The sequence below is a fragment of the Lolium rigidum genome, chromosome 2, assembly GCF_022539505.1.
Source record: "Lolium rigidum isolate FL_2022 chromosome 2, APGP_CSIRO_Lrig_0.1, whole genome shotgun sequence".
Classification (NCBI taxonomy): domain Eukaryota; kingdom Viridiplantae; phylum Streptophyta; class Magnoliopsida; order Poales; family Poaceae; genus Lolium; species Lolium rigidum.
The window spans coordinates 225,872,706-225,895,640 of NC_061509.1; the positions used below are offsets into that span (position 1 = coordinate 225,872,706).

Genomic DNA, 22,935 nt, shown 5'->3' on the forward strand with positions numbered 1-22,935 from the left:
TTCTGGATTTCTCTAACTTTCTTTTTATTGAAACTTGGGGTGTTACAGGCTGCTGCCAAGGAGGAGGATTTTCGTGACAATGCTTGGGGGCCTCCAAAAATAGGGTTTCCTGTCAATATATAGTGTTGGAGATGCAGTCTAGGCTATGGGATGGATGCCCCTTTGATCGAAGGGCTCTTGGGCACCTCTAGAATCTTCCTAGGACTCCCCTCTGTCCTTCATGAGCCTCACAACTCGTGGATGGGCCGAAATATCCAGGTATGGAAAGAGTTTGTGTCAAATACGTCACCAACTTTCGAGGTCCCGAGACTGCACGAACCTCCGTAGTAATTCTGCTTTTCCGGATGCATCCGTTGTCCGTTCTGGACGAATAAGATGTCCAAATTGTTCGGTTTGAAATTCTCTACAACTTTTTAGTTTACGACTTTTCCATTGGACGTCGTTTTGATGGAGTTTCGAAGCGATCTTTGAAAAGTGTTCAGCAGGGACAGATTCCGGGAAATTCCAGATTTCACCATAATGAGCTATTTTCTTCCATATTTGCCTATTTCCTGCACAACAAAGTTGAAACCAAGAACTTGTGCACTTTTGCAACTATTAATAGGTTAGTCCCTTAAAACATATAGTAATTGGTGTAAAACAAGCATGGAACATCAAAAATTATAGATACGTTTGCGACATATCACTGGTACCCTAGGCCAGGCGGGCCTAGATCTGGCAGCCTTGGCAGCATGGTCTGTGCGGTTCATCTTCCTTCCGGGAGGGACGAAGTGATGTTCTTGATGGCATGCAGTGGAGAGTTCTTGGATGCCGACATTGTGACCACTTGATCGGCGACATGGCAGCGTTGATAACATCATGGTCTGTGCGGTTCTTCTCCCTTCTGGGAGGGTCAAAGTGATGTTCTTGTTGGCATGCAGTGGAGTGTTCTTGGATGCCAACATTGTGACCACTTGACCGGCGACGTGGCAGCGTCGATAATGGCACGGCTCTGTCCCCGGGCCTCGCGGTGGGGGTGCTTCTTTGTTGATGTGTGTGGTCTCGGACGGGGCCGCCTTGAGAGGAGTGAGGCTGCGGCGACACCGCTCATGGCATATGGTTAGCACATGGAGGCTCGGTGGTGGCAAGGTCAGGTTTTCCATGAAGCTACAGATTGATGGCGATGGCGGCCTACGTGCAGCAGCATGGTGATACGCCAAGTGGGGGCTTGATCGAGTACTAGCAGGCGGTCGAGCCTGATCTAGACCTAATCAGCCATGTTACTTCATCTGGATGGCGTGCACGTTGGGTAGTGGAGGGCGGATCCCCTCTCCTGGTCTGTCGGGTACTCTGGTCACTAGTAGGGAAAACGCTAAAGGGGCACACTTGCTAGAAGCAACGCACCCACCAGAACGCACGTGAGTGCTTTTATTTCTCGCGGGCTAGAAACACGCACGTGACTGTTCTGCTCGAACTGCATCGGAGAGGATATTAGGTCACATGGCTACTAGGTGGGCCCATCTTCACTCGGATCTATAAACTTCCTGCAGCGTGCGCCAATCGAGGCACGCGCCTGATATGTCTGTACCCATCGTGTGTCCTTTTGCCCGCCCGTTTGCAATATATTTGGCTGGCGGGGCGCGGGTGAGGCCAAAATAGGGCCCCATACCAGCGCACGCGAGAAGCTACACCTTATTGGTAGCGCGCCACATTTGGGCCCACGGCTACTAACAGTCTCACATTCGCACCCCCTCCCCCCCTCGTGTATCCCCTTTTCAGCTTTGAAAAAATAAAATAAAATGATAGAAATATCAAAATTTAAAATCCTTAGAGATGTCCATGTGTTATGTTATCTAGTTATAAGGAAAATAAGAAACATGACTTTTTTACATATTTTACAAAATGGCACCATGTTTCGGTAAAATGGCTCTAGATTTTGCATACAATCAGATTAAAAAGTTTTTTTATATGAAAATTTATCTACAAAAGAGCTTTTAGAGGCCCATGTTTTGTTGAAGTGGTGATCCTGGCATGTTGGAATATCTGGAAGCAAAGGAACTTATATGTTTTAAAATGCATTAGGCCAACTTTCAGAGGGTGGAATGCAGGTGTTTTTCATGATGTCACCATGCTTATGCATAGGGTGGAAAGTGCTGAGGTGGACAACCTGTCATTATGACTTGACTCTCTACCATAGTTGATCCTTTGTATATAGTGTTAATATCTTTATTTATATTTTTTGTACTCCTCTGTAACTTTTTGCTGGTTTTAATAAAGTAAGGCTGTGGAGGGCTCCCCCAGAGTAGGAGGTTTAAAAAAAAGTTACATCCAAAGTCAACGTCCACCGATATTTTAGATTCCTCAAAATCGAAAATTAAAATAGAGTTTCCGGATGTTTTAGATTTCGATGAAAAAAAATCAAATCTGAAAAATTCAAAAAAAGATCCCTCTCTATCCTTTCTCACTTTCCCCTCCTCCTCTACCCCTTCTCCACCTTCTTCGTCCTTCTCTTCCTCTTCTCTACATTCACCCCTCTTCCACTTCTCCACCTTCTCCCCTTGTAAGATGATATGTTTGGGGAAACTTGCTGAACCATATACGGGTGGTATATATATAGAGGGTACAAAGTACAAATACATGTACAATACAGAATACAATGCTATACAAAGTCTAACACCCTCCCTCAGTCTCAACTCACTCCTGATGTGGCAAGAAGGTTGAGATTGCGCCTACATACCTCAAACATGGGCAAAGGTAGAGGCTTGGTGAAGATGTCCGCAAGTTGATCCTTTGAGAAGATGAACTTTATTTGTAGTAGCTTCTGTGCAACGCCTTCCCTCACAAAATTATAGTCAATCTCAATGTGTTTGGTTCATGCATAGAACATCGGGTTGGACGACAGAAACGCAACACTGATGTTGTCGCATGAGAGAACCGGAGGATGAGGTTGAGAAACTCCCAATTCCTAAACAAGGGACTCAACCCATATAAGTTCAGCCTTATACTCAGCTTTTGTACTGATGCGGGAGACAGTGACTTGCTTGCGTCCACTCCATGCAATCAAATTAGGACCCATAAACACATCATAACCCCCCCGTAGAGTGCATGTCGTCTAGACAACCAACCAAATCAGCATCAGAGAAAGCAGACATAACTCCTAATGAACTGGCACGCATGTGTAATGCAAAAGACACAGTGAGACGCACATAACGCAGGATGCATTTAACAGGAGACCAGTGCACATCTGTAGGGGCATGAAGATACTAGCACACCCTATTTACAGCAAAGGACATATCCGGGCGCGTGATCATAAGGTACTGCAATCCACCGACAATAATGCAGTACTCTGTTGCATCCTCCGGGGACAAAGGAGCACCATTAGCAGCCGAGAGTTTATCAGTGGAGGACATGGGCGTAGGCGACATGTTGCACTTCAAGAGAAGTGGAGCCAAGAGATCAAGAGAATACTTCTTCTATATAAATGCCAAGCCACTAGACTGATGAGCAACCTCAATACCCAGGAAGAAGTGGAGCTGGCCCAGATCCTTGACAGCAAAATCAACACCAAGAGCAAACATGAGAGCATATGCAGCCATCGAGGAAGAACTGACCAGGATGATATCGTCCACGTACACAAGCAAGTACGATACATGGTCACACTCTGCCGTTGAAATAAGAACAAAAAAGTGTCTGTCGTGGAGGAGACGAAGAGTTGAAGCCAAGCGAGCGTGTCAGGCACAAGGCGCTTACTTCAGACCATAAAGAGCCTTCATCAGACCACAGAGGTGATGGGACTGAGTGTGGTCAACAAATCCCGACGGCTGCCTCATATATACCTCTTCTTCAAGCAAACTATGAATAAAAAAATTATGCACATCAAGCTGGCGAAAAGACCGGCCTCGAGATACTTCTAGGGACAGTAGAAGCTGAATGGTGGTAGGCTTGACAATGGGTCTGAACGTGTCCTCATAATCCAGTGTATACCGTTGTTTGAAGCCCTTAGCCACAAGACGCGCTTTGTAGCGCTCAATGCAACCATCTGCATGTTTCTTGACCTTGAAAACCCACTTCGAATCAATGATGTTGACACGAGGTGGAAGGGGGAGAAGTGTCCATGTCTCATTGTTCATAAGAGCCTGATACTCATGTTCCATAGCAGCCTGATAACTGCGTGGTACAAAGGTCGGGTCTTCCACCGCATGGGCCATGCATGCAGCTAGCCAAGCAACAGTGTCGTGCGCTCCTTGGGACGAGTGATGCCGTTGCGACTACGTGTGTGAGGGTCACGTGCAGGAGGCGCCCCAACAGCAGGGGCGATGGGCGGCACAGGAACGCGCGGGGCTGAGGCCGCGGGTGATGTTGGCCCAAGTGACGGAGGCGGGGCGGGCGATGGTTGCGGTGACCCAGTGTACCACTACTTAGGTGCTAGGATTAGGGAAAGGTTCCCTTCTATTACTAGTCTAAGTCTCCACTCTAGTTGCTGCAGAAGTTGACTTCATTGACTTCTTTGCTTGGATTCTTCATCTTGTTGCAGTTGACTCCTTTGTCTTCGAGTTCCACGGTAGTTTCTCCTTTGGTGCCTTGATCTAAGAAGGGGGTTCAAATGGGATGGAATGGGTACGAGCGTACTTAGCAAGTTCATATTAGGAAATAGGTGTATCATGCACTAGCTACGACCATAGACCAGAAAGTCATAGGCAAATGCAAGTTTTCATAAACATTTCTTCAAAAGGTTTAGTTTATTCAAAAAACTATGCCCGTCAGTCTTCACAGGTTGAACAGAACTTCGTGGAGTTCCTTCCCTGCCGTGTTCGTAGTTCCCTTCCCGGAACAGGGATTGTCTGCCACAATTCAATACCCTCTGCAAAGGTGCGTTACTTTTCCCATAAGAGAACTTATCCTTGATACCTATCTGAGATGCATGCTCGTCCACACTTCCTTGGTGTGGGGCTAGGTGTAAGATCCAAGCTAATCACTGCCTTCTCCGTGACCTTGCATACCCACACTTTTGTCCATCCGTACACCCCCGGTAGACATCTCCCTATCATACGGATTTACCCCCGGTGTACTACGGACAATCCCTCATAGACGGTAGAGCCTCTAATCCACACGGATGGGGATTTTAAAGGATTTCCCGACCTACTGCAATGTTATCTCCAACATCCATCCAGGCTCTATCAAGTCCGTTGATATGCAAGAGGGAAAAGATAAAACTGACTTCCCCAGAGCCATTATAGATCTTATGGTCAACGCGAAATGTACGACGCTAGAATCACTGGACGGCGTTGGTACTTAGTCCTAGATGAGTAGTACCCTTGCAATGGAACCTCCACCATATCAACACATATCATGGTTCCATTTCCCACCACATAGTCATATTCATAATTGTAAAATAATACTTTGCTTTTCAATGCAAGAGTGATAAGTATAGTACTTTGCATATAATTTTATAAAAAAAAATCAAATGACATGAGCAAGCGATGAACTTGCCTTTTTGACTGCAAGATTATGCAGGCAAAAGCTTCGATACGTGAGAACTCCAAATTCTGAAATACCATCATCGTTCGGTAAGGACAATGTTTAAAGAACTGGCAAAGATGCTATAATGCATAGTATGAGATGCAATCGCCCCGAGCGTAACCTAACCCCGATGATTTAGAATGGATGAGTTGTAAAGATTTCTGTAGGGTGTGTTGCACTTTTAGGATGGTTCTCAAACAAGGTTATTATTAGGGTTGGTGATATTAATAGCATGAATAAGTGATATAATGCATAATAACAATCATACACACAAAGAATAGTAGTGGAATAATATGTAAAGAACAGTTGTCAATTTTAAGTTCTACATGGTATGGCTGATGATTACTTATATTATACTTCAAAAGAATAACTTTTGAAGAACATGCTGATTAAGAAATAGTAAGTATTTCAAATAAGAACTAGGGCTTCTATGGTTTGATTGATATTTACTTCAAATGAATAACTTTTGAAGAACATGTTAAATAAGAATAAGAACTACTATAAATAGAAGATATGGGTTTCTCGGGTTTACTATTGGATTCATTTAGTTCTCTAATAGGGACTAGTTGGTTCTTAACTTGGGTGGCTCTATATGTAGCAAGTTTTGGCAGGTTTATTACTAACCATGGACAACAATTTAAATTATTATGCATGGTTACTACTATGATTGACTATAGGGTATTATCTCAAAGGATGGTTATCAAAGTGGTGCTATAAGTTAGGGTTTACTATAGCTTCCTATTTGTTTTACTAAGTATTCAATAATGGTTTCTAAGCTAGGTGGCTTAATATTTCCTAAGTAGGGTTTAGTTGAATAGGAGCATGTGATGTGAATTACTACACAAGATTGGTATTAGGATTGATCTCCATGGTTCTACTAGGTAATGATGGTTAAGGTTGATTGCAATGGTGTGATACTAAGAATGATGATCAATGGTGCTAACATGTGGTAACAAGCTAGGGTTTATACCTAGGTGGCACTATTGGATTATATAGGTATTACTCAAAGATAGAGACATGAAATGATAATCTTATGTGAATTGGTTTTATTTTAGTAGATCACAAACATGGATTCATTTGTTGCTAACTAGGGTTCTATATGTATAGGTGAAGCTTACATGATCACATGTGATAAACAACTAGGGTTTAAGAATTGAAACAATTTAGGATGAACACATAAAATAATGAGATGAAGGTTTTACTTATATTAAAACTAAGGTTTCTAAATTATGGTACAACGCTTAAAATGATAATTGGCAATATAGGTGTGGTAACTAATTACTTTGAAACAAAATTAATAATGGTTTGACATTTTATTAATTTCCACAAGAATTAATAATAAGAGTAACTCCTATTTAGGTTTAATTTAGAAATCAGGGTTTAATAATTGTTATTAGGTTTTAAAATACTTAAGTTGTTAACTAAAGATGTTTAAGTAAATAAATTTTGAATTACAAAAATAATATTAGCCTTTAGTATTTTCTTGCTTTATTATTATTTAAAGAAAATAGTAAATGGTAATTTGCAAATAAGGGTTTATAAGTTACCACTAACATTTAAGTTAATGAAATATGATAAAGAAAACTAATCTTAATATTTTATTTAGTTACTGAATAGCTAATATTTAATTTTGAAACTTCACTAATTATTGAATTCAAATTAGATTTAAAACAAATGTAATGGCATAATTAATAAAGGTAAAAATAAGTGAATTTTATTTTGACACAAATTTTTATTTTATATTTTATTTGAATAGAGTTTATTTTTGTGAGCATTTTGATATATTAGTTATATTTTTCTGAGCTAAAACGAATTTTATCTATTTTGGTAGAGTTTCAATGATTTCTGAGATTTAAATTAAACCTAAAAACTAAACGTACCGATTCGATTTAGACCCAGAGGCGCAGATAGGTGGGGTCCTTTCCAGGTCAGATGCCACCTGGACGAAGACTAGTCAAAGACCTCGTGGGGGATCTACAGGCCACGTCGGTCTCGCCGGCGGCTTGACGCCGGCGGACAGCCAAAGACGGCGCCGCCGATTTAGGGTTCCCCGGGATGCTCCAATAGGTTTTCTGGACCTCCTCGACATTCTAAACTTGATGGTGGTGTCGCTTTTCCGATATGACCACCGGAGCTAGCTCCGGCGAGGACTGCCGCGGCAACGAACTCCGGCCAACTACCCATCTCGAGCTATGGTTAACCCTAAAACGCGAAAGTAGATGCAGGAGAGGCGCAAGATCAACCTGAAGATGTTGGTGTGCTCGATGAGGCTTGAGGAGGTCGGAGACGAGCTCACCATCGCGGATCCCGGCGACCACCTGCGGTACAAATCGCTCCAACTGAGCCAACTGAGGAGGCTCCTGCTCGATTCCTCGCACCCAGAGGATCAGTGAACCCTTGCGGTTCGCCACGGCTACACCACGGACCTCGGGATGGTCTCCAACGACGGCATCGTGATGAACACCGGCGAACTATGGTGGTTCACTGAGAGAGATGGAGAGGCAGAGAAGATTTGGAGAGTGGAGGCTAGGGTTCAGAAGCCTTCAGAGATCATCCTGGTGCTTTTATAGGGCACGACAAGGTCTGGAGGGACGAGGCAGCGGCGGTGACCGGAGGAGATACGTCGGCAGCGTTGAACTCGTTCTGAGCGTGAATCTTCGTGAATCGAGATGTTTTCGGATAGAGCGGACGTGGGCGAGCTTGGAGGTACCTCTGAGATGATCTCTGGCGTCCGGGAGCATTTCTATCCGTAGCGAGGACGTGGCCGGCTCCTCCTCTGCGTTGTCGATGCCGGGGAAGAAGACGAGGCCCTTTTTATTCTTCGCCGAAACGGTACGATGGTGGTGGGCTGGTTGTTCGTGGGCTGGGCTGGTGACACGGGCGGTGTTGGCCTGCTACAGCCCGTTTCTCCTTTTGTTATTTATTTTCTATTTTATTTTCTGATTTGAATTCACATTTGATTTCTGTTTATTTTGTAGGTTCTAAATTATTGGAATATTAATGCAACTTTATAAGCATGCTCACTGCCTAATGTTGTTGTTTGAACAAGTTTTTGAAATTTTGATTAGATTGATATTTGGTGAGATTTGAGTAAAGTGGAAATGGTTTTAATTGTGTATCTCCATTCCCTTTTTAAATTTAAGAACCAGATTATTTTAAATGATTTAGAATTAATAACAAATGCATAGTGAACACATAAGTAGGTTTTGCTAATACTTAGCAATATGGATGGATCACACATATTTTCATTATGGCTAAAGTTTAAATTAAATGTTATTGGGAATGAGGTTAGTTTATGATTTTATGTGGATGATGGTTTATTAGGGTTTAGGAAAATAGTTTGATAAGCCCCATAATGACTAGTCTCATTAACCAACTTTAGCTTGAATTACTTTAGGGTAATTCCCAAGCTCACCATTGGTTAATTCATTTGCTTATATAGTGATTCTATTTTATAGAACACTATTTTATTTAGTTAACTAACCAAATTACTTGGATAGCAACAATAGAATTGGATATTGGTTTAACTCTACCCACCAAATGGCATTTAGGCCTAAGTATATATGGCTTGGGTGCTACTTGTGATCCATGATACACAAGTTAGGGCATGGTATTATATATGGAGTGAATCCTATGTGAAAGATTTAGGGTTTTGGTGATGCTTCACTCTTTGAAGTAGAAAATACGCATGAGGCATGGCAGGGTTCTACTTATGATCCAAAGTGATACTTGGATTGGAATTCAAATATGGCCTAGGGTTTTAGTAGTGATCACCAATGTGATACACAACTAGGTTTAAGACATGGCCATAAGCTTGGGTTATGTTTAATTGTCTAGGGTTATTCCTCCTCACTTAGTTAGAATTCTTGTACCAAGGCAATGCTAGGGTTGTCTCAAGTGTTTGGATAAGCAAGGTTTAAGTACAATATCATTACTCCTCTACCAAGGCGTGAGGATTGGTTTGGTTAACTACTAGTGATTTACTTATTATTTCATGAGAAGGATGAGATCTATTGATCACATATATAGGTTTAACTTATCATCTCAATTTATAAGGTAAGATCATGCATTAGACATGATCAACTGATTCCTCACTAATCTCTCTTTATTATTCCTCTCCTAGCATTCATCTGAATTCTTAGGGTTTATGATCATCACCCAATTTGTAATGAGCACATTATTGGTCCTAAAATGGTTCTTTGGTGAAACATGGTTCTCCTTTCCAAGATCAAGTATTGGTCCATGTACATGAGCATACACCTGTAGCTTGAGCTCTTTGGGATAGGTAGGGTTCCTCTAGGGTTTATGATCATTACCAAGGTTTAATGATCACAACACTTGCCTTTCTTGAATCACTTGTAAAATAGGCTCTTACTCACCATCAAGTGTTGGCTAAGTCAAGTAGGGTTTAGTACTTAACTTATATTTATTGTAACATTAGTTAACATCAATAACTTACCTCACTTGGATAGTATTTGAATATTAACCTAGAGTTCTACTCAATAGATGGTGTAAAGATAATCCTCTCCTTTCTCTGAGGTTTAATAGGAATAGGTTAGAATGAACAATATTGATTGGTCAAGGGTTGATAAAGGATGATTATGAAAGTCCTTGGCTTGGGCTCAATGTTTTAGTTGAAGATATACCATGTGACTCATGGTAGGAATATTTAGTTAGTGAAAAACATGGAAAAGATAAGTATAGAATAGTTTCTTAATTAATTGGGTTCTTTGATTTATAGTTGAACAAGTATTCATGTGTTGTTGTAAGGAATGTCATATGGATATCTTTTATAGGATCTTGTAGTTGACCCTTACTCAAGGTGTTGTTTGTTGTAAAGCTAATTCTATTTGATCTAGCCCACAGATCAAATCATATCTACCCAAAACAAGGTTTTAGGAAAGATCACTGTGGAGTTTATAGCGCTTGACTTGATGATCTACTTCAATTCCAGCAAGTCAAGTGAAACTTCAGTTACTGTGGTAAGTTCTGTTTGAAAGCGCGAAAATCTCCCGGATTTTCTATGCATGAATGCAATGCACAGTTTGGTGTTTTTCTCATTTTATAGCCTCTAAACCTGGGATATTACAATGGTGGTCCTGGTGGTGGAGGCGAGCCTGGCGAGGCCGGCCCTGACGACGGTTGTGTGTCAGGCGAGACCGGCGCGCTGGAGGTCGAGCCCAGCGGATAAGGTACAGTTCATCCACCGGGTACATGCACATGCGTCGGGGCAAGATCGCTGCATGCAGTGGGGCGACGTGATCGACGTCGAGGCCAACCACGTGGGGGCTAGCGGGGGCTGGTGCAGCGTCAGGGAGGGTTCCATGCTAGCGAGCACCACAACCGATTCCTGCACCATGGTTAGGCAACAACAAGGGAGAATATGCAACATCTTCAAATTGGCCTGGTAGAATAGGAGATGAATGCATGGATGGATCAGTGGTGGGTGTGTGAGGCGTGGCTGAAAAGGGAAAACATTCTCATCAAAGACAACATCACGAGATATGTAGTGTAAGGGTACATTGCCCCTATGTGTGGTTTTGGTAATTAATGACAACCCCTATGGACTAATGTTTTCATTGAGTTTATATGAAGGAATATTCCATAGGTACTACTTGCTCTCCATGTGTTGGATTCAAGTATGGATGCCATGAAGATAAAGGTATACCTTGTGTATTGGCATCAAGATCATCGGTATGAAGATATATATGTGATATGATCAAGAAAAAGAAATGAAGATGGAGTTCTTATGTGGAACTCAATATTAGCCATGCTCTATCTTATGTGAGTATGAGAAGATACAAGGTTGAGTTGGGCAAGTTCAAGATGAGCATCTTGAATGAATCACATGCTTGAAGCTTGCCGTCCATTTGGTGATAATGGACATGTGAAGATGTGCATCAATGGGGCTTTCCCATCATAGTGTATGGGAGAGTATTTGTGAGTCTTCACGAAGCAACATTGATCAAGTGAGGCATTCCGGCTTGAGTGAAGCTTGAAGAGTTATCATCAAGATCAAGCGGGATGCGCAAGGCAAAGGTATGGACTTGCTAGGTTTTCCTTTTACCGGTCTCAAGGTGGATGTTGGGAGACCGGATTATAGGATAGATAGCCACACTATTAAGAGGGGCTTTCGGTTAAGTAACTTGATCACATCGTCTTAGGGAGCTCAATCCTTTGCATACTTTGCATATCCTTATTGCTTCTTGGTGTTTCTCTGTGTGAGGTTCTTGAGCTTGTTGCTAGCTTTACAACAAGCCCAAGTTCATCGAAAACGGAATCCGCATGCATCTTCTATTGCGTTTTCAAGTTTGGACGTCTTCACCGTTTCTTGACGGTGGGAGACTCCCTCTCTAAAATCATCTAAAAATGTTCTGTGAGGAGTCTCCATATTTCCAGTTTTTGTTGGGGTTCTATTCGTCGTTATCTTTCCAACAAAATTGGTTTCATGTTAATCGGAGTTCGGGAGCAATAGTTATTAAAGAAAAGGTAAAAGAGAAAAAGAAAAAGAAAAAAAAAAAGGGGGAGGCGGCCGGTTGCCGCCCGGCCTGCCGGACCGCATGCCGGCCCACCCGGTCGACCGGGCGGCCACCGGCCCACGCGCCAGCCTGGCCCAGCTCCCCCTCCGGTCTGACCGGACTTTAACCGGGCCGCCGCCCCGTCCGGCCCACTCACCCGTCGCGCCCCCGCGCGGCCTGCGCTCCGCGCCGCCCGGCGCTGCTGGGCCGCCGAAGCCCAGGCGGCCTGCTGCTTTCCCCCCGCGCGGTCTGAACGAATTCGCCGCCCATGCGCGCGCCCTGCCTCGCCCGGTCGGTGGGCCGGCCGGACCGGACGCCTGACCGGCCTCCCCGGCCCAGGCTCCGGTCGGCCGGCCTGCTGGCCGGCTGGGCTGTTTTTTTTGCCCGATTTTAATGCGATTTTCACCCTTCTTTTTCCCCAACGGTTATTTTTCTCCCTAGACTATAAATGGCCCTTCTTCCACCTTGAGCAACTAGTTCTTCCCATTCTCTCTCCTCCATTGCTACTATTTGAAGAACTTGCTCTCCCCTTTGAATCCTCCAATCATTCTTGCTCATATTTGAGGATTTGAGAGAGGGGATCTAGATCTACACTTCCATCAAACCGTTTCTTCTCTAAGTGAGGGAATCTCTTGGGATCTAGATCTTGGAGTCTTTGGTTGACTTTCCCCCTTGTTCTTCCTCTCCAATCTCATCCTAGCATTCGTTGCTTTGGTGGGATTTGAGTGTGAAGGACTTGAACACCTCCGGTGTTCTTGCTTTGCATCATTGCATAGTGTTGAGCTCTCCACCACGATTTGTTCGAGTGAGAGACCGTGAGCTTGTTACTCTTGGAGGGTGACCTCCTAGTTGGCTTGGTGATTGGTGCTCCGGTGATCTCTTCAAGAAGATTGTGAAGAGGCCCGGGCTTCTCCTTCGTGGAGCTTGTGAAGTGGTTGTGGAGCTTGCCATCTCCGGAGCGGAGGAAAAGCTAACCATAAGGAAAGGGCCATTATCCTTCGTGGGTGTGGTTCGGAGAATAGGGTGAGCCTTCGTGGCGCGGGGAATCCTTCGTGGGACCTCCACTCCTCCAAACGTGACGTACCTTGTTGCAAAGCAAGGGAACACGGGAATACATCCTCGTCTCCGCGTGCCTCGGTTATTTCTATACCCGAGCTCTCTTTCCTTGTGATAGCCATCGTGCTTGAAGTACATATATCTTGCTATCACTTGTGCTACATATATCTTGTGCCTATCTTGCTTAGCTCTAGTTGCTATTGTCACACTTAGTTGAGCTTAGCATATTTAGGGTTTGTGCTTGTAAACTAAACGATAGTTTAATTCCGCATTCATACAAGACAAATCCGCAAGAGTTTGTAATTACCTATTCACCCCCCCCTCTAGGCGACATCTCGATCTTTCATGTAGACACGGTTCCTTGGCACATGAAGGCACTTTTAGCCTTTATGGAGAGAACTGTATCCAAGAAACACACATTTTTTTGACTGAAACTCAAGTTTTTGACTATTATATGGGTGAAGATGAGGCCAACACGCACACCCAAAGAACTTAAAAAGGTATAATCGAGAATTTCATGCAAGAGAAGCTCAAGAGGAGTTTTCATATTAAGCACACGTGTAGGTAGTCTGTTGAAAAGAAAACATGCGGTAGCAAAAACATCACTCCAAAACCGAAAAGAGACAGAAGCATGAGCAAGTAATGTGAGGTCAGTCTCAACGATATGATGATGCTTGCGCTCAACAGTGCCATTATGTTGATGTGTATGAGGGCATGACAAACGGTGGGAGATCCCAAGCTTATTAAAACTTACGCTTAATAAGATCAAGCCAAGTAAATTTACTATAAGCATCAATAAAACTGACATAATAGTTGTGACCACTAAGAGGATTGTGCTGGACCCCACACATCAGAAAACACAATCTCAAGAGGACTCTTTACTTCTCTAGTAGATGAAACAAATGGGAGCTAATGACTCCTGCCTTGCCGACAGGCATCACACACAGCTATCTCTTTATTGCTAGACTCTAATGGCAGCTCATGGCGGTGGAGTACATGATGTACTATGGGTGTTGCAGGATGACCAAGGAGAGAGTGCCAATGTGATGATGACACACAAACACCGCTGATGACTCGAGAGACTGATGGATCCTCCAGACGGTACAAGCCTTGGCTCAAGCGACCACTAACCAGGATGCCCCGTGTAGCTTGGTCCTTAATAAAAAGATCAAATAGGTGAAATTCACATAGCACATTATTATAAAGGTTGAGTTTAGAAACGGATAAAAGATTACGAGTCACCGACGGGACCTGCAAGACATTGCGAAGCTCTCCACCCACCAGCCCTATTATGGGCACAACAAGTTCCACACCGCGAATGGCGTAGGTATGCCCATCTCTCATGCTTGAGGTGCCGAAGAATTGGGGCACCAAAGGAGCAAGCGTGACGACAGGTGCGTTAAGGAGGGCGGCCAGGGACGCCGAGAGAGAGCCGGCGACGATGGCAGAGCCCGAGGCGGAAGCGGTCATGGCGGCGGCCGGGGGTGGATCGATTAGGGTTAGGCTGATACCACGCAAGACGATATGTTTAGGGGAACTTGCTCAACCCTATACGGGTGGCATATCTCATATATATATAGGAAGCTCAACTGGGGCACCATGGTGCCCAGGCACCATACATCATGACCGTACAATTACATCGTGGGTGCCAGATTGCATCATAGGTGTATAAAGGAGAGAAAATCACTTTCTAAATATCAACATGAGAGAGAATGCACTTTCCAATTATAGAAACAGAGACATATCACTTCCCAGTTTGTTGTTCAGGTTTCCTTTTATGATTCGTGGTGCCTAGGCACCATGGTGCACCAGTTAGTTTTCCTTCTCCCTCCGATACCCAGTTATATATATATAGAGGGTACAAAGTACCAATACATGTACAATATAGAATACAATGCTATTCAAAGTCTAACACCCCTCCCCCTCTTTCCCTTCTCCCTCCGACACCCCATCATCTCCCTCCCAAAGGTGACAACCACCTCCTCTCTAGCGACCACCTCCTCTTCTCTCCACATTTGTATCGGTTCGGCCATTGCGACTTTATTTATAAAGCGGGACAAATCTCTATTTTGAGGAGGAATCGATTTCATATTGTGCAATTCAACGGAAACATGACCAATCCATATATTACCTTCATTCTGAAATATAAGCACTTTTAAAAGCCAATTTAGCTTTCTGAAAAAGCTAGTAATATTTTTGGAACGAGGTAGTACTGTTTAATCACTCAGAAGCAAATGGAGCAGAAGCTCATTCCATGCGTCGACGGGCCCGGGCAAGCACCAGTGCACGCAGTCGATGCCGAAGCCGACCTTCTCGTGCGGCCAGTGCCCGTACTGCCCAGGGTGTCCGTCGCCCCTCATCTGCATCATCTCGCTCACGTCCATCAGCACGAACCTCGCCGCCGGCTCTGCCGCCGCCGCGGCCCGGAACTCCTCCACCTGCGCGGCGTGGAACGCGGCCTCGGTCTCCGGCAGGCTCGTCTCGTCGCTCCGCACGGGCCGCGTCCGCACGCAGTTCCCGCCGTCGTACCACTTGCCGTTTTCGTAGTGCGGCGGCGCCACCGTCCGGACCACCACCCTGCCGCGGAACCTCCCCAGCGCACGGAGCGCGGTCCGGAACGACACGCGCACCGCGTAGTCCGGGGCCACGTCGGTGGCGTTGTGCGCAGCCTCGCAGCCGTCCACGTTGGCGCAGCCGAGGAGGCGGCCGCCCTCGTAGAGCACGGCGGGGCGCGTGAACCACTTGGCGCCGTTGAGCACCACGTAGTCGTAGCCGGCGACGTCGCCGCTCCACTCCGGGTCCGCCTCGTCCAGGTACACGTTGTGCGGGTCCATGAACTGCTGCCCGCCCGCGCGCGTCAGGTTCCACCGCACCAGGAACGGCGTCCAGAACACGCACACCGTGAAGTCGTGATCACGGTAGTGGTACTTGCGCGTGCAGTGCACGCAGTCTTTCGGCTCCACCTCCCTCGGGTACTCCACCTGCATGCATCCACGGCAACGAGAGTTCATTTCATGGTGACAACTTGATCGTGATCGATCTCTGAAGCGCTGCAAGAAGTAAAGCGGAAAGCTTCAAGGTACCTTGGCGAGGAGGCACATGAGGGACTGCATGTGGTTGCGCGCGACCGAGTCCCCGACGAAGGCCATGGACTTGCCGCGGACGAGCCGGAGGAAGGCGGCGGCGTCGAAGCGAGGGAGGTCGCAGCCGTGGGGCTGCCACCGCCACCCGAGGATGGACTCCATCCCCGGCTTGCCGTACTTCATGCAGTCCTGCCGCCCGTCGATCAGCGGGCACGTCGCGTTCGTGTAGTATGGCCCGGCAGAGTCGGGCACCCACTCGCCCCGAGCCACGTCGCACGACGCCGCGTCGCCGCTGGTGGCTTTGCTGGTCGCGCCGGATGACCTCGCCGTGGCAGCAGCGGAGGAGGCTGGGGCGGCGTCGATGAGCCGCTCAGTGCTCAGCGACGAGTAGTTCCATGCGGTGAAGACGGCGACTAGGAGCAGCCCGCTGGCGCAAGCTGCCTTCCGGGCGATTTGGTTGTTAGGCTTCACCTTCTTCATCGCGCAAAGACAAACTAGCTCACACAGAGGGAGGCGCAACGAATTGATGCAGGGTTTCTTTTACTGGGAGTTTTGGCTGTCTAGAATAATTTGCTTTGCTGTCTTGCTGCACGAACATGCATGTGCGACTTGATCCAGCACGTAGCTGCAGCTACTCAGGGAAAGTCAACTCTCTTGATCCAGTATTATTGAGGAAAATCAACTCCTCTTGCATCCTTTTAGGAGAATATACATTCCCTCAGAATTACCTCATTCAAGTCATCCTCTTCCACTTTTACCCTTAGCACGCTATGGATCAAACACACTTTTTCATGTCTCATAAATTCGAAATATTTTTTTGTTTGAAGGCGGTGTTTCCGTCAACGATAAAGAGACGCATGTGGTTTCAATAACGGTCAGATTCAAACTGATACATGGTTTCATTTATGAATTATGATCAAACACACTTTGATGTCTCATAAATTCAAAATATTTTTTCAGTATCAAGGCGAGATGTTCCCGTCGTCGATAGCGAGAAATCTGTGGTAACTTAGTCAATCTCAATACATGCTGGATTAAAATTGATGCATGGTTTCATTCATGAAGGTTTCTTTTACTAGGAATTTGGCTGTCTAGGATAATTTGGTTTATTCTCTTGTTGCACGAACATGCATGTGCGACTTCATCGAGCACGTAGCAGCAGCTACTCAGGGAATGTCAACTCTCTTGATCGAGTAGTATTATTGACAGAAAATCTCAACCTTTTTAGCAGATATGCCCCTGGAATTACCCAATTCTAGTCATCCTCTTCCACTTTTACCCATATTTTGCCCCGTCCAGCTGCCTGGTGGGGTCTGCCTTCAGTTTGACGTGGCGAACCACGTGGCGACACATTATGAATGTTATGAGGACACAAATGCGAGGTCATTATCTAAACCTCTTTGGAAGTTATAATATGGCTCTGTATGTTCATACTTTTTTGGGACTTGTAATTTTCTATCGTAATGAACCTGCATGCAGTTAGAGTTGCGGGTGTTTTAGTCGGGGATGAGATTCACTTGTCTTTTCGCCGGTATTTTGATTCAGTCATGATGGGTAGATGACAAGATTTGTGCTTCTTGCTACAGTCTGTGTCTCTTTTCCAGGATAGAGATACTCCGGTCTGGAGCTTGGTGGCTTCAAGCATACTCTGTTAAATCTTTTTACAAAATAATTAACGATGGTGGTGTTAGAATACCACATTTGACTTCTATTCGGAGTATTCAAATTTCTGGGCGAGTGCATGTGTTTTTGTGGCTTTTCGCTCAGAATCGTTTGCTGACCCGTGATAATCTAGCGAAACATCGCACGGTTCATGATGTTTCTTGTCTCTTTTGTGTCGAAAATGAATCTATTTATCATTTATTCTTTGAATGTGTAGTTCCTAAGCAAATGTGGCTGATGGTTAGTGAGATTTTTGATGGAAGATGTTTATCTAAAATTGATGCTATGTTTCATATTTGACTTGGCAACAACTCCATCTACAGTATAACTACTGCTGCCTTCCTTTGGTCCTTATGGAAAACCCGGAATGGTATGTGCTTTCAGGAGAAACGATGGTCAAGTTTACATGTGGTTCGGGATCATGCAACAACGATGCTGAGAAGATGGTGACCATTGCTCAAAGAACAGCAATCGCAATTGATGGACAGGAACTTGCAGTTGCTGGACTTCAAAAGGGGAGAATTACTGCGGATCGCTTGTCTCTTTCCGGCAGTTTTTCATCGACAACACTAACTGGTTCTTGGGTTAGTTGCTGATTTATGCTGGTGTGCCTGTAATGAAGTAGAAATTTAGTTCTGGAGATGTAATAAATAGTGCAGAAACATAGCGGGGAGTTTAACACTTTTTCTCCTTGCATGCTACAATGTGGATCCCTGGCTTCATTTTAATAAAATGGGGCATGGGGCCCGCTGTTTTCCTAACAAAAATTATAGCTCTACTGGATCAATACTTTTTTCCATATATTTTATACTCCACTACTTTTCATATATAATAACTCACTACAAAATTATTTCACCGAATAATTCCCCTTTTCCTCATTTAACTCATAATTTTTTCTTTGAGTTTATTATTACAATATACACGAAAAACATGATGAGAGCTATTATCATTCCATGAAGAATAGGATAAAGTAGGATAGTGAAATCAGTTATGTTGCTCTAGACTCAAAAGCCAAAGAATACCTCATGAAAAATGTATTGCAAAGTTTTAGTATAGGTGTTTTATCTATACGACAATACCGTCTCACCATACAATTGTCCTCATGAAGAATAAGGAGCATGTTAGTTGGTACTCTGTTTTCTAACAGATGGCATATAAATTCAGCTAATAAGTAACTTTTAAGTTTGACTCAAATTTTGAAGGAAATATCAACAATTACAATATCAACTAAATATATTATGGAAATGTATATTATGGTGGGGATCTAGTGAAATTTATTTTCTATTCGATTTTTTCATATTTAGGTATATATATACTTGATCGAATTAAAAAAAAATCGATTGTTCAACTCAATATATGCACTGCACCGCCTGTTAGGCCTCCTTTGATTCACATGATTTTTGTAGGAATTTATGGGGATTTGCACTGTGGCGGTTGATACATAGGAATGCAACAAAGGAAATTAAGAGAAATCCTTTGCAAACAGATTCACATGGAAAACCCAGGAAGTAAATAATCCAATCAGAGACCTTTTTTTCATTCCTTTAAGATAAAATCAAAGCTACTTGTGTGACTTCCGCTGCTGCATAAGTACCAGAGGCTGCTACCTTGCTTATTATTTAGGCTACTCATGTTGCTTAAGAAAGCATGTTAAACTTACTCTAGTACTTCATTTCCTGTATTTCAAGCGATGCCTGCATGCTGCATGCACGCGCCACCACATGGTCACCACTCACCAGTCACCACTCGCTCACCACGTCTGAATCAAACACATCCACCATTCCTACCGCGTTGAGTTCTTGGGTTGACTTGTTAATATGTCATTGGAGAGATCCATAGACAATAGGTAGTAGTACGACGGGAGTGTACTCCCCATGACGAAGATCCTTCCAGCGATTCCTTCCCTCGGGGGTCTCCTCACCGGAGTTCGCCGCAGCAGCCGCGCCATTCCCAAGACCACGCGCGTTCCCGCACTCAGCGCCGCCCTCTTCTTCGCAGCCGCCACTTTCTGGTTCCTCTTCCTTAGCCCCTTCCGACCTTCTCCCACCACCTCATCATCCGTCGCCAGTGGCCACTCCTCCGGCAATGGCGCCGCCGCGTGCGACGCAACCAGGGGTGAGTGGGTCCACGACCCCGTGGGTGCGCGCCCGCACTACACCAACGCGACGTGCGCCTTCATCCAGGACTACCAGAACTGCATGAAGCACGGGAAGCCCAGCCTCGAGTTCCTCCAATGGAGGTGGCACCCCGACGGCGGCGCGGGCTGCGAGCTCCAGCGCTTCGACGCGGAGGCCTTCTTCCGGCTCGTGCGGGGCAGGTCGATCCTGTTCGTCGGGGACTCGCTGGCCAGCAGCCACGTCACGTCCCTCGTCTGCACCCTCTCGCAGGCGGAGACCCCGACGAGGCGGCACACGGCGGACGGGTTCGAGCACTGGCGCTTCCCGGAGCACGACTTCGCCGTCTCCTTCTTCTGGACGCCGTTCCAGATCCGGTGGCGCCTCACGCACGGGCCGCCGGCGGCGGTCGGCCCCGACCGGCAAGGGGAGGTGTTTGCCGGGCCGAACGACCTCCACCTCGACGAGCCCGACGACCGGTGGATGCCCGCGGCCAAGGAGCACGACTACGTAGTAGTGTCCGCGTCGCACTGGTTCGCGCGCCCTGCGGTATACTACCGCCGCGGCCGCCCCGTCGGCTGCCACGGCTGCGCCGCCGCCGAAACGGACGGCAACAACAACGTCACGGCGCTCCCGCCGGCGTACGCGCAGCGCGCGGCGTTCCGCACCGTGCTCCGGGCGCTCGCGTCGGGGCACCAAGGGTTCAAGGGGACGGCTATCCTGCGGACGGTGGCGCCGACGCACTACAGTCACGGCGGGTGGTTCGACGGCGGGGAGTGCCCCAGCGCGCGGCCGTTCTACCGAAACCAAACGGCGGAGATGGCGGAACCAGAGGCCCAGTTCTACCAGGCTCAGGTGGAAGAATTCAGAGCGGCGGAGGCGACGGCCAACGGCGTCCGTCTCAGGCTGTTGGACGTGACCGGGATCATGCTGCGCCGGCCGGACGGGCACCCGGACCGGTACGGCCACGGCGCCGGCGAGCACGGCGGCTTCGACGTCGACTGCCTGCACTGGTGCTTGCCGGGACCGATCGACGTGTGGAACCAGCTGCTGCTTCAGATCATCATTGCCAGCTAAACTCCTCTAGGCCAATTGCTTCAAGGTCTCATCTTTTAGTAGTACTAGCAAACAAGTTTGTGTATTCAGTTTTTAGAAACCACTCCGTTCACATATTTCCTTAGTTTATATTTATGAATTGAGGTAATTGCACCAAAAGCACAATAACTTGAACAGGTATATTTGCTCCATATCGCGATACTTATTCCAGGTTGTATCATTATTACTTGAAAACTAAGGAAATTCAATTCGGCTCCCGGGTGCATATGCTCCCTCTATCAAAAAATTATATTTCGAAATGTCGAAAAATTTTGACAAAAAATTCTACATGTACATCTCCACAATATATGTATGTTCGTCAAGTTTCGCGAGGAACCAATATGTTTTGTGGTCTATGTAAAAAAGAGAAAATTTATCTCCTGAAAAGCCTTATTTTCAGCATTGAATTTTTTCTTTTTTACACACGTCACACGACAAGTCGGATTTTTATGAAACGGTTTTATGCGCGTGTAGCACATGAAGATGTACGTTCGGATTTTTCGTTTCAATTTTTTAAAATTTCAAAATGTATTTAACATGCATTTCAAAATAAAGGGAGCATATGCTCCCATGTGCCAAAACACCATTCCCCTTTATTTACTGCTTGATTAATAGGTCAATATGACAGATTTTAGAAACAAACTAGCCGTAATTTTGGTGGATTCACATTTGAATGATGATAATATAAGGAATCGAGACTTGAAAGATGATGAAGAACAAACATTTGATCCTACTGATTGTGTCATTGTGGATGGACCTCCTAAAAACATCAAAACATCGAAACTAGCGTCAGAAATTGGATTCATCTCGCAATCATTGCTTCTGTTACCATCTGCCAATCCAACAGACCAGGAATTAATAGATGAACTTTGCCTATACATCAGCACAGTTGATGATATCCCTTCACTAGAGTAAGCAACATTTTTTTCATTTTATTGTATTGTTCTAATAAATTGCGATAGCATACTTGTAATTGTAATTGACATAATTCTAATTTTATAGGACCGAATGGGTTAAAAGTTTGAGTCCTTATCATATTAGTCTTAATTTAAGACAAATAAGTACCATACTAAAAATGAATGAAAATATGGACGTTAGTTGCTTTAATATGGCTGTACGGATACTGGCGTGGCATGACATCAAGCTTGCTAGGGATTTCCCAGTCCACTACATGGATTTGAACTTCTGTGTAAGTTACTTTAACTACATATTAAATCTATTTATATGCGACTCATTTGTGGCATATACTAATGTTTATTATTATTATTTTAGTTGATGTCTCAATATGCACGAGATCCAAATCGTAGTGACTATCCTGACGTTGCTCGGTTGGCTCAGTTGTTTCTTAGCTGGCCTGACAGCAATGAGTATCATATATCTGAATGCAATATGGTAAGAATTCAATCCTTCACTCTTAAGAGTCAATTTTCTGTTATTATGATTACTTTATTTTTAAATGTATCAGTGCAGATTTTATTGCTTTGGGATATTGTTGGGTTATTCCAGTTGTTCATCTTCGATCGGCACAAAAAAGTTATCTCTTTTTCGGACCCGCTTCCAATACCATATTTGGCGAAGACTATACTTAAAAATGTGGCCGATAATTTTAATCTTGCCTTCGAAGTTGCAAACCATGCATCAAAGGATGACATAACTAAATGGGGTTGCAAGGCTCCCAAAGTTCCAACAAATCTAGACGAGTAAGAATCTTAACAATGTGTTACAATCTTAACGTATTTATTCGACGCGCAATGTAACATAATATGCATGCAGTGCTCTGTCGGGTTATTTGGTTTTTGAGTTCATGCATTCATGGTACGATGGATTGCTACATTTTCCAGTACCCACGGTGAGTATTTACACATGTTCATTTGCATACACTTTGCACATGTTTTTTTATAACAATGT

At 45.0% G+C, this 22,935-nt stretch overlaps 1 protein-coding gene across 1 annotated transcript; it reads right to left on the minus strand.

The window, feature by feature from the left end:
- Nucleotides 1-15,289: 15,289 nt before the first annotated feature.
- On the minus strand, nucleotides 15,290-16,636 carry LOC124690613 (protein trichome birefringence-like 19). The gene is made up of 2 exons (XM_047223976.1): nucleotides 16,157-16,636; nucleotides 15,290-16,054 (listed from the first exon to the last, which is right to left on the minus strand). Exons 1-2 carry the CDS (start codon nucleotides 16,634-16,636, stop codon nucleotides 15,290-15,292), a joined length of 1,245 nt encoding a protein of 414 aa, XP_047079932.1.
- Nucleotides 16,637-22,935: the final 6,299 nt, after the last annotated feature.

Bases quoted from the DNA above. Each gene is read 5' to 3' on its own strand.
- LOC124690613 (XM_047223976.1), bottom strand. From the start codon at position 16,636: ATGAAGAAGGTGAAGCCTAACAACCAAATCGCCCGGAAGGCAGCTTGC. The intron at 16,055-16,156 runs GTACCTTGAAGC...GGATGCATGCAG, and splicing joins TCATGTGCCTCCTCGCCAAG to GTGGAGTACCCGAGGGAGGT.